General features: G+C 42.3%; 1 protein-coding gene across 1 annotated transcript; it reads right to left on the bottom strand.

Moving 5' to 3' along the window:
* Positions 1-1,728: 1,728 nt before the first annotated feature.
* Positions 1,729-4,998, bottom strand: LOC112192103 (pentatricopeptide repeat-containing protein At2g13420, mitochondrial-like). The gene is given in 5 exon segments (XM_024331670.2): positions 1,729-1,777; positions 1,915-2,016; positions 2,516-3,792; positions 3,795-4,707; positions 4,852-4,998. Coding segments are annotated over 2 exon segments (1,524 nt in total). The 5' UTR covers positions 4,077-4,707; positions 4,852-4,998; the 3' UTR covers positions 1,729-1,777; positions 1,915-2,016; positions 2,516-2,550.
* Between the last annotated feature and the right edge of the window lie 7,833 nt (positions 4,999-12,831).

Genomic DNA, 12,831 nt, shown 5'->3' with positions numbered 1-12,831 from the left:
TCCAACTTTTATTTGAAATTCCGTAGAACAGTAAGAACGTACATCAAAATACATTGCCAAGGAATGAATAGAACAAATTAAGTAAACTAGTAACAAACATCACTGAGGAGGAGAATAGTATTGCTGAATGGTACATGTTGGTGTCTGCAATAGGGTGAGAACCAGAAGGATAAGGGCTGCAACCAAAGAGGTGATTTTCCATGGATTAGATAAGTAATCGCGTTTCAATCAGGCTAGCCACTTTTTCCATCTTTGTAATATTTATTCACTGTAGCACAGAGCCCGCCATAGCAAAAATCATCAATCAATGTGTCACTATAAAGCTTACTGAACAACTGGGAAGCTTCTTCAGCACTCAACCAATTATGGATTATTTCTTTGTCACAAAGAAAAACAACATCCTTACTGGAAGCAATGAGGTTATCCATTAAAAGTGCATAAGAAGTTACTTTATGCCCGCGACCATTATAGCATTGCTCGAAGGCTATGAGGTTCCTGAACAAAGGTTCATTCATCTCTGCAATTGCAAGCTGTGGAATCATGAGAACTCCATCTTTGAAATCAATACTCATTAAGCCATCAACTGAGCTTCTGAATTCAATGCCTGCTTCCAAGAGAGCAGTTACATGGGGCAGTGCAGTCTCGTGTTCAGTTGATTCAAATTTGTGAAATGGAACAACAATTGCACATCACCGTAAAAAGAAGTCAAAGCTAAAGACTGGCCTTTGGCAATGGCTACTGCAGTTATTGATTGCAGTAGAACTGACAACTCGATTCACCTCACCATATTTCATGAGGATAAGAATATCAGTGGTTGAATTCACTGAATGCGTGCATTATATCATCTGGATACTCGAGGCATTATCACAAGTGTCGCTCCGGATCTCTAATTTGTGAATTTTTAAGGATACACAAGTTGCATGCAGCCAGTTTTTCTTTGCAATGAAGTAAAAGTTTGAAATAAAATAAAACAACCAATATGAAAAGATATTTGGCAGTAGACAAATCTTCTACCAGAAGATCTAGTATTAAACTACCAATCTGCAAGTCATCAGTTTGACCAACCTGATGGAACCACTGCAAAAGCATAGAACATGTTAGTTCAGTTTAAAAAGCTTGACCAGAGTAGGAAAACAACTGTGTCATTTTCTTACTTCATGCAGTATATGACAAATGCCTGCATGCTCATCTCCAAGATATACTTGGCTTAATATTTGAAATTGCAATAGATAACTGACTGAAACTGTTGGATTGTATCTTACCATGGTATCTGTTCTGCTAGATCCGGTTTGACATAAGAAAATATGCAGATATACTGTAGCCATCCATCACATATCTGGGCAATTGTTGAGTGTCCTTGAAATCCTCGTCTGAAAAGAAAGTACAATGTAGTTAAATCGAAATTATATTGGACGATTAAAACGAGGTTGATGAAGAAAAGCCTCTAAAAAGTACCTTGGGTAGTAGTTGGACCAACCACTCTGTTCAAATGAATAACTTCCATTCTTTTCGAGCTTTGCAGGGTCCAAGATCACAACTGATCCATCCTGTCGAATGAAATCTATCATATTTAAATATTCACAGCTGAAGGAAGGCCTAATCCATCCTGTCCATTCCGTCTGATATTTCTCAAAAAAATAAAAAAATTTATCTTACTTTAAAAAGACAAAGAAAAAAAATTAGGCTCAACCTCAAATTAAACTAACCTCAGGTAACTTCTTTTGAAGATGATCCTCAGACAACTTGTCATGACTTTCCTAAAGACACTAACTGCATCCTGACGCAGAAGAAATTGGTTAAAAGTGACTTCAAACCTTGGCCATAATCCAGCACTCAGTGATGGAAAAAGCAACAGTCATAAAAAAAAAAAAACTTAAATAATAAAATAAAATAAACAAAGAAAAATATAATTACCAGATCTCTGTTATGGTCTGAAGCAAGAAGGTTATCGTTAATGTTTTCCTTTATGTGAACCATAGAAGCAGCAAGTAACTTGACAACAGATTCTATAATCCACTGCATTACAAAACAGACAAAAGTTAGGGAGAGAAACTAAATGCCTTAGCGTACCAAGATGTGGAATGTGTATAAGCACATTTCGACTATTACTTTGAAGTTGATTAAGAAGAATTACATGATTGATGACAAAAGCAATGTGAATGACCACTGCAGCTCACTACAAGAAAAGAGCCTGATATTCACTACTGTAGTGCAACTATTTTATGGTTTTGTTGTAATTGACCCGTTATACAGTAATCTGAAACTGCAAGGTTGCCAGTTACATTATACTCATATTCAAATATCAACTAATCCATGGTTTATTAGTTGGTAACATAACTCAGTGTTCAAAAGAATTGCTCACAGGTTTTGTCAATATGGAATCAAACAATTTTACACTTTAAAGAATTCTTTTGAAAACTGTAAGAATAATGAGTGTGAATGAGCAAAATTATCTCATTATCAATGATCATACAATAATAAACAACATGACAACAATGCAGCTGTTTAATGGTACCTCAAAACATAAGCAAGAAATACAACACATCCTGATCATCTCCTGTATGGCTTAAGGTGATAATTTCGGAACTCCGATCCAAAAGTAACAGACTCTTCATCGAGCTTCTTCTTCAATCTTCTCCAAGTTCTCAACATATCAGACTGTATTAACCCTCTGTAGAGTGTCTCAAAAGTAACTTTCTGAGGAAGAAGCCCCTTCTCTATCATCTCCACAAAAAACTGGCACGCCTCTCTCCACTTCTGCTTCTCACATAGCCCATGAATCAACATCGTATACGAATCCAAATCCGGCCCCGCCCCGCTCTCTTTCATGTCATCCCATATCTCTCTCACAATCTCCACTCGATTCAACTGCAAAAACATCCCCACCAAAATATTATAAGTGTGCACACTCGGCGCAAACAATCTATCCTCCTTCATCTTCCTATACAACTTCAAAGCACTTTCCGAGTCCTTTCTCCCCCTGTATTCTTTGAAGAAACAATTATACGTAGCCGCAGAGGGACTAACCCCATCCCTCACCATCTCACCAAGCAAATCCTCCGCTTCCTCAAGCCTCCCGCAAGAGCAAAGACACTTAACAACTGAAGTGTAAGTCGCCACGGTGGGGCAAATCCCCCTCTCCCTCATTTCCTTGAGCTTATCAAGCGACAACTGGGGCTTATGCGCCCGGCTATAAACATGAAGAAGGATCGAAAAACTAGTCACGTCCGGCTCAATGCCTCTGCTGGACATTTCATCAAACACCTTCAGTGCATTTCTTATGGTCCTCTCAAACCTGTCCTGAGGGTGCAAACTCGCCTTCCTACAAATCCCATCCAGAAACACATTGTAAGTAACCACATTGGGCTCAATACCACGCTCGATCATATCCCTCAAGAACCTCTCCGCCATATCGAAACGGCCGATCTTACACCACCCGTAAACCAGAACAGTGTACATTTTCACATCGGCCACATAGTCATGCTTCCTTTTGTTGAAAACTTCAGCCGCGAGCTTTACGTAGCCGTATTTACAGAGGGTGTCGAGTAAGAAGCAGAAGTCTTGGGCGGTGGGGCGGGTCAGGACGAAGGTCTCGATGTCGTCGAAGGCCCGGACGGCCTGGCGGGTGAGGCCGGAGGCGATGAGGCGGCGGATGAGGATGAGGAAGGTGGCGGCGGTGGGGGTGAGGTTGTGGCGGTCCATTTCGAGGATGAGCTGCCAAGCGACGTCGTACTGGCGGACCTTGGCGACGATGTCGATGAGGAGGTGGAAGGCGTGGGAGGTGAGGGGCGGGGGGAGGGGAGGGACTTGGCGTAGTGGAAGAGGGCGAGGGCGATTTTGGAATTGTGCTTGAGGCGGAGGAGAGTGTGGTGGAGGAGGTCGGGGGAGAGAGTGATGCCGTGGAGCTGGAGAGAGGACTCCATGGCGTGGAATGGGTTGTGGTGGTGGAGGAGGATGTTTGATACCAGTTCGGCGTCGTTTTGGGTTGTTGTTGTTGGGTTCGGGAGTGAGGAGAACCGGCGAGCTGAACGGAGACGAAGAAGAAGAAGAGAGGAGGAGAAGCGACATAGTGCCATTTCGTTTCTTGCAGCTCAGGACTCCTGATTGTGTCACTTATGGGTTATCTTTTTTTTTTTTTTGGTTTCATACCTCGACATTTGATACGTAGACGTCCTCTTCAAAATCACAAAGAAAACTTGTGGGACAAAAGATGTTTACTTTTGAGCTTTTGGGAAATTAAGATTTTTTGATCAATACCAATAGAGCAGTTTCTTTATTTAATCTTTCAGGCAGTCTTAAATAAGGCTAGGTCCTTGAAAGGATACAAATATGTGCAACAGTAGACATGTAATAAAGCCCTCTGGAACTGGAAGGCTCAAAAGACATAGCCAATGTTATTAGAGAGAGATATAAGGTTATCTCTAGCTTTCGAGTAGATCCAACTCCATAACGTACAAATAAAACTTATTAGGAAAAGCAAAGGTGAACATCTCAATTTTCAGCTCAATCAACCGAGGTTTCAGTTTCAGATAGTGAAGAGGGCGGCACTCTACGGACTACGTGATCGTTAATCTATCGCTCCTGGCTCCGGACCAAAAGGTGGTACGTGAATTGGTGCTCTCAGTAGGGCTCTACGGTCCGGTGCAAACCATCTGGTCGGTTTGTAACTACCAGACTTCATTAGCAGATCCTGCCCGGTCTTCTCTTCTACAATGGGCCAATGACAAAAACGAATGTTACTATACACATCAATATCAATCCTATCAAATAAACAATGTATGATTCATTAAATGATAGAGAAATCACTATTAGAAATTTCCCCATGAAGATGTACGTGGACCAATAACGTACTGGATTTTGAAGATGCTGAGACTCTGGAAAATGCTATTTCGGAAGAGAAGAGCAGCAATATGAATATTAAGAGACTCGAGTAAAGGACAGCACAGGGTTTGCTGTGAACCATTTTCTCATATATCATATACAACTGCAAGAATAAGTTTTTGCTTATCCAGCCACACTAGTTGATTATATATAGAAAACCAAGATTAGTATATGACGTGCAAAACACGCTTAGTATTATTTGTTCTAGTGACATAAGTCTTATCTTTGTCGTTTGTGAAAGGACTAATTGTTGTATATAAATTATTAATCTGGTAAAAAATAAAAATGCTGTGGTTCACAATGCAAGTTGTCGTTTATCCGAAGACATGCAGTGAAGATGGAGGCCCCAACATACTCTTGGGCTTGCATAAGTCCAGGGGCAGAGCGGCGAAGGGTCCTACTGGATCCCGTTCCCCCAATCTTTTCTTTTGATCTATATATATTATATTAATTAAACATACTTAGCAACATATATTATATATTATATATTTATACTGACTGCTCAACAATGAAAGTATTTGTAATTGCATTAAAAATGTCTAGGTTACTCTCTCTGAGAGGTAGGTGGAGGTCGTGGCCTCCTGGCGGCGGTTCTGCACATTGGGTTAGAGGAGATGGGGTTTCCTTCTCGTCTAGTCGCTGGGGGATTAAGGATGGCGGGGTTCCCCGTCGTCGGATTCTCAAAATTGGCGGCAATGAAGAGCTTCTTTCTCGGGTGGCTATTCACGGCAGCGGTAATGGTTTCGGGTCTTTCTTGACCCGGGATGTTTGGGCAGGTTTCACTCGTCGGGTCGCGGAGTGGAGCACCGGGGGGAGGGCTGCCTCCTTGGGATTTCGTTTTGTACCAGGCGGCTGGGTGGGGACGGAGGCTGATGACTGGTCGCCATACAAGGAGGCTTGCGCGGCCGGGCTAACAGATGCAGCGCTGATCTGTACTGGAGCGGGGTTGGTTGCTGCTGGGAGCCGAGACGATGGCGAAGACCAACGATGGTTGACCTCCCAGTCCGGCGTCGTCGACTGGAGGCGGTCTGGTGTGTTGTCGTACTTGATTTGGATGCCCATGAGTTCGGGTGGACTTAGCAGGTCCAGTTGGGCTTGGAACCCTTCTGGGCCTAGTGCTAGGGTTTCCCATTCTGTTGGGCTTCTGATTGGTATGTGGGACAGCTGGGCTGCTTGGCTGAATTTTTTTACTTTTAGTTATTTTTATGTAAGAATTTATTCTCCTCTGGGGAGAGGAGAATGAATTCGTAGGTTCTCTCTGAGATTTGTCGCCAAAAATACTCGGAATGTCTTGGCCCTTTGATTTTCTAAGACATTTTAGGGTAGATTTTGGCTGAGCTTCATGGTCTTTAAAAAGGTTGAATTACTTAGGTAGTGACTCTTTTGACAGTCCCACCGGGATTGGTCATTATGTGTAATTTCGCTGATCAATGCAATGAGTTGACGATTCTCTCAAGAAACACTGAAAGTATTTAATACACTATTACACTTAATACTTCAGCTGGGTCCCGTCCATTAATACTCATGTCTAATTGTCTATATAGTATTGCAATTATTATTAAAAGATAATATAGTATTGGAAATTTATGTCTATATATGTATATATATAATAAGCATTTTGAGCTAATTTTGTGTATTGTCGTAAGCTGTTTATTTTTTTTTTCACTGCACATCTTTTTTTCATTCGTATATAAAAATTATAGTTCTCCTAAAGAGTATATTTGCTTGATTTCATATATTGAGAAAGACACTTTTATTAGTACAGATCATGAGACTAATTAATATGAAATGATTTTAAAATATAAAATCTCATCAAGGACTATTGTAACAGATATAAACTTTATTTAGAAAATTTTTATGTTTTGATATTATTATTATTATTGTTTTTGTTCAAGTAAATTTCTATTTTGTGTCTGACCCATATCCTAGGTTACTTGACCTAGTGGTAATAAGGTTTAATTAAAAGAATCTAGAGATTCATATTCAATGTACGATTACATTTCCTTGTATGATTCGGATTCTATGCATTGTAATCCTCCATATAAAGAGACTCCTATTATCAATGAGAATACACAACGATTTTCTCTCAATTCCCGTTTCTCTAAAATACGTTATTAGCACGAAGCCCTAACCCTGAAACCCTAATTTCGTAGCCTTCAAATCCCAGCATCCACCGCTCCACATATAAAAGCTCTAGCCTCAAGGAGCCCAGAACCGGCGGCGGAACCACCGGAACTGGCCGGAATCCACCTGTACCGGCCGTCGAAAAAATCGGACGAGCCCTTGCCTTGTGCTTGCCCTGCACGCATCTGCCGAGATCGGCGACCTCCCGACCCCCACAACCTGGCAACTCCTCGACCTCGCAACCCCGCAACCTTGCAAGTCCTCGCCCTCGCCACCCCCGCGGAAAGTCTGCTTGCTTGCACTAGGATTGAAGCTCGTCTCCAATCCTACGACACGGACCAAATACGTTCTGCAATCCTAAGAGGATGAGTAACCTGAACAAGTTGAGTTTCGCTCCACTAGAGACAACAGGCGCAGGATACCACAAGTGGGTCCATGATGTGCGCCATAATCTTAAGGCTGATGGGATCCTAAGTAAAATCCAAGAGACAAGTCAGGACGTGCTTACTCCTCAACAAGCTGCTGCTTTTGAAGCAAATAGAGCTACGAGAGAGGCGAATGAAGCTAAAGCCATCATTCTCATGACAAGGCTCATGAATGACGCGCTCCAGAATGAGTACCTCAATGAGGAAGACCCAAGAAAACTATGGGTAGAACTCGAGCAGCGTTTTGGCAACGTTCGTGACTCCTTGCTTCCAGACTTAGAAGTGAGATGGCATAGCCTCCGTTTCTGTGATTTCAAGTATGTACTTCACTACAATTCGGAAGCACTTCGTATCAAGTCTTTGATGGAATCCTGTGGGCAGAAAATTACTGATACGATGTTGATCGAGAAGACTCTCTCTACCTTCCCGTCTCTGCATTGATGGTAGCCAAGAACTATCGAATTGATGTCAACGCTAGACGCATCACAAGATTTCATGAGCTCATTGGTGCCATGAACGTGGCTGAAAAACACGATAACATACTTGTGAAGAACTATAACTCTAGACCCATGGGAGCCAAATCAATTCCGGAGTCTAATTATAGTTGTGCCCCTAAGGAAGGGCGCAAGGAGCGAAACCCTAGAGATAGGGATAATTTTCGACGTTCTAGTCCATATTCTCGCCCTAAAGAGGAAGGAAACCACCAAGATAAGCATGCACAGAACCGTGGTGGTAAACGTGTGAAGAGAGAGAGAAAGGCCAAGCCTCCGGTTATGGTGGTGACTCCACCAAAGAAAGGAACCATCCCCAAAGCGCCTCTAAAGCGCCACGATTAAGGAAACCTGACCATAAAGATGCTTGTCTTAGAAGTGGACTATCCGGACATTGGGCAAGGGAGTGTAAAGCATCCCAGAATGTTGCAAACGTATACAAGATGTATCGTGAAGCAAGGGAGGCAAATTACATGGAACAAGAAGATCAAGATGGTGATCTCGATCTAAGGGTGGAAGACTTCAAGGATCAAGACCCAGAAACTGGCGATTTTGATTAAGTCTTTTTATTTTCCAAGAGATGTAGGCAATTGCCATATTATTTTTGTAGTAGATGCCAATGGTTTAATTTTTCTTCAAAGTAGGCGTACTCAATAAAAATTTGATGTCTAGGAAGGTTTTGAGATTAGTGGTACTTAAGAGAGCCTTGCTCCACCGACATCTCTCTACTCACCTGGTCACATTTGCGTTGGAGTTACCGAAAGAAGTTAGACGACTACCATTGTTTTGCATTAGCTAGTTTCTGGGTTAGATTTTCTCTAGTGAAAGAGACAATGATGTAATCCCGTTGGCTTATTAATAAAAGTTGAGTTCTTTTCTTTATGACTCCTTTTTAATTACGAGCTTTTCTTTTAGAAATGGATTCTGGAGAACTACAATGTCTTGCAAATAGTGCGACTACGCACACCATTCTACGCCATAGGCAATTATTCTTAGAGATGTTGCCTACATATTCCTCGGTGACTACGATGGCTAGGTCATCAGGTTTAGTTCAAGGACATGGAATGGCCCAATTCCTATTGCCTAATGGCACCTTGATTAAAGTCGCAGAAGCTCTCTACGCTCCTAAAGCAAATCGAACCTTATTGAGCTTCAAAGATATTAGAGTCAATGGATTCCATACTGAGAACGGAAAAGAGTTCCTTTGCATTACCTCTAATGATTGCGGACGAAAGCACATCTTAGAGAAGCTTATGTGTCAATCTAGTGGACTTTATGTCACTAATATTCAACCAATTGAATCCAATAATGTGATAAGAGAAGATCTCTTGGATTTAGACACATACTAGCTTTGGCATGACCGACTAGGACATCCTGGTCGTGATATGATGATCCGTATACTAAAGACTTCACACGGACATCCATTCTTCAGAGTGAGACGAAGCAAGAATCGAAAATTGATTCCTGGACTTAGTAAAACAGTAGCCACTGCAGCATCAGGCGATGCAGTTGTCCTGGGCCGCCATAGGGCTGCCCATGTCCCTTGTCACAATGCCATAAATGGCACCAACCATGGCCATGATGCCATGGATACTTCTACCCATGGTCAAGACGCCATGGATGCCACTTTCCATGGTTCCAATGCCATGATGGGTGATGTAGTCACACATTTTGCTTCTAATAGCGCTACAGATGCTCAGGCCCAACCAAAATCCTCATTGGTTACTTCTAAGGCCCCTCGCTCATTTTGCAAAGCATGTTCCTTTGAGAAATTAGGACCGAGACCGTCCTACGCAAAGGATCCCGAAATACTTATTCCGTTCTTACAGAGAATCCAAGAGGATATCGGTGGACCAATTCAACCATCATGCGGACCTTTTAAATACTTTATGGTATTGGTTGATGCGTCAACATGCTGGTCACATGTCGCGTTGTTGTCCACTCGAAATGCTGCTTATGCTAAACTCCTCTCCCAGATTATCCGTCTACGGGCTCACTACCCTGACCTTCCAATTAAGTCAATTTGAATTGATAATGCTGGGGAGTTTACATCGAAAACATTCAATGACTATTGCATGTCACTGGGGATTGATGTAGAGCATCCAGTTCCTCATGTTCATACCCAAAATGGTCTCGCGGAAGCCGCTATCAAATGACTACAGATGATAGCACGGACATTGGTTATGCACACCAGTCTCCCTGTTTCTACTTGGGGAAATGCAATATTGCATGTAGCGACGCTCATTTGTCTACGACCCACTGCAACCCAATCTTATTATGCATTACAGCTAGTGACTGGGTACCAGCCTGATGTCTCGCACTTACGCATCTTTGGGTGTGCCATTTATGTGCCTATTACCCTGCCACAGCGTACTAAGATGGGTCCACAATGACAAATTGGCATCTATGTTGGCTATGAATCTCCAACTATCGTCCGCTATCTTGAACCCTTGACAGGCGATCTCTTTACCGCTAGATTTGTGGATTGTCACTTTGATGAGACAGTCTTCCCATCGTTAGGGGGAAATAAGAACACAGATGTTCAACAGGAATGATAGGAATTGTCGTGGTCTGTCCCCACTATGTCTCATCTCGATCCCCGAATCGCATAGTCCGAACTTGAAGTGCGAAGAATAATCGAGCTTCAGAACATAGCAGATACTCTGCCTAATGTGTTTTCTGATGTTGCCAAAGTGACGAGATCACACATACCTGCTGCAAAGGTGCCTGCAAGGATTGATGTCTCTAATACTTGACATAATGACACTCCTGTGACACCAGGAGATGGCGTCATTTCCCAGAATGGCAATGATATGGCATCTATGGCCGCATGTCCCGCGAGGAAGCATGGTAGACAAATTGGTTCGAAGGATTCTCGCCCTAGAAAGAGAGTGAATGAGGCACAAACAAATCCTTTGATCATCGATACTCAAAATCCGTCTCATGAGAATGTTCCGGATTACAGTTATGTCCAAGAGACATCATTGGGGGACGCCTCAATGTCAGAACCTATTCCTGAGAACGTAGAGATTTATGTAAATTACACTAGTGTACATGGGACGTGGGAAAGAAGCTCCATCATCGTTGATGATGTATTCACGTATTCTGTAGCTCGTGAGATTATTGAGACCGATGACATCGAACCACGCTCCGTGGATGAATGCCAACATATAGCTGATTGGCCAAAATGAAAAGATGCGATCCAGGCAGAACTTGATTCTCTAGCGAAAACAAAGGTATTTGGAAAGGTTGTACCAATACCGCCCAACACCGTACCGGTTGGTCATAAATTAGTATTCATTAGAAAGCGTAATGAGAGAAACGAGAACGTAAAGTACAAAGCTTGCCTTGTGGTGCAAGGCTTCTCACAATGCCCTGGAATCGACTACGAGGAGACCTATTCTCCTGTAATGGACGTCATTACGTTCCGCTACCTTGTCAGTTTGGTAGTTTCCGAAAAACTGAACATGCAGCTTATGGATGTGGTTACTGCGTATCTATATGGGGATCTAGATACAGAGATATACATGAAGGTTCTGGATGGACTTCAGTTACCCAAATCAAGTGGCTCTAAACCATGGAGCGCGTTTGTTATAAGGTTGAAACACTCACTATATGGATTAAAACAATCCGGACGGATGTGGTATAACCGTCTAAGTGACTACTTGATTGGTAAGGGATATGATAACGATGAACTATGCCCATGTGTATTCATAAAAAGGACAAGTTCCGGATTTGCAATAGTAGTGGTTTATGTCGATGACATGAACATAATTGGCACCCTTAAAGAGTTAAGGGAAACCGCTAAACACTTGAAATCCGAGTTTGAGATTAAATATCTTGGGAGAACACGGTTTTGCCTCGGTTTGAAACTTGAGCACCGTAAAGATGGTATCCTAATTTATCAATTAGTTTATACCCAAAAGATGCTTAGGCGTTTTAATACTGACAAGATTAAGCCTTCAAGCACCCCCAATGGTCATTCGTAGTCTTGATCCAAATAAGGATCCATTCTGTCCAAAAAATGACGATGAAGAAGTGCTAGAGGCAGAAGTGTCTTACCTAAGTGCAATAGGCACATTATTGTACTTAGCACAATGCATAAGACTGGACATCTCATTCGCTGTGAACTTGTTAGCTAGATATAGTTATGCGCCAACACGACGCCATTGGACTGGTGTTAAAGATATCTTTCGATACCTACGTGGTACGATTGATATGGGCTTGTTCTATCCCTATAGAGAGATGATGGATTCAGACCCATCAAATGCCAGGGACGCCACACATGGTGGACTACGTTCTCTCTCCCCATCCCAAAACGATATAAGTGTTTTGGAAGGTTTTACTGATGTTGGGTATCTCTCTGACCCGCACAAAGGTCGTTCTCAAACGGGTTATGTATTCACCATGGGAAAGACCGCGATATCTTGAGGGTCTACAAAATAGAACTTAGTCGCTACATCTTCGAATCATGCAGAGATTATTGGGCTTCCCGAAGCAGTTCGTGAATATATATGGCTTCGATCCATAGTTACGCATGTTTGAAGTAATTGTGGTATGAAGTCTACCACAGATGAGCCAATGAGCATTTATGAGGATAATGCTACTTGCATTGAACAAATGAAGCAAGACTACATCAAAGGCGACAACACCAAGCACATATCGCCCAAATTGTTCTACAATTAGCAACAACAGAAGCTCCTCAAGATCAAAGTGAACCAGGTTCGATCTGAGGACAATGTGGCAGACTTGTTTACTAAGTCATTGCCCAAGTCCACGTTCTAGAACATGTGGCAAGGATCGGCTTGCGAAAGTTATCTAAACTCCCATGATCGTACTCATCAGGGGGAGGTGCAGACATCATGGGGAGATGTCTACATGTTCATCTCGAAACGTGAAAGGTGTGTTGC

The sequence above is a fragment of the Rosa chinensis genome, chromosome 3 (genome assembly GCF_002994745.2).
Source record: "Rosa chinensis cultivar Old Blush chromosome 3, RchiOBHm-V2, whole genome shotgun sequence".
Lineage (NCBI taxonomy): Eukaryota > Viridiplantae > Streptophyta > Magnoliopsida > Rosales > Rosaceae > Rosa > Rosa chinensis.
This window is presented reverse-complemented; position numbering and strand designations above follow the sequence as displayed.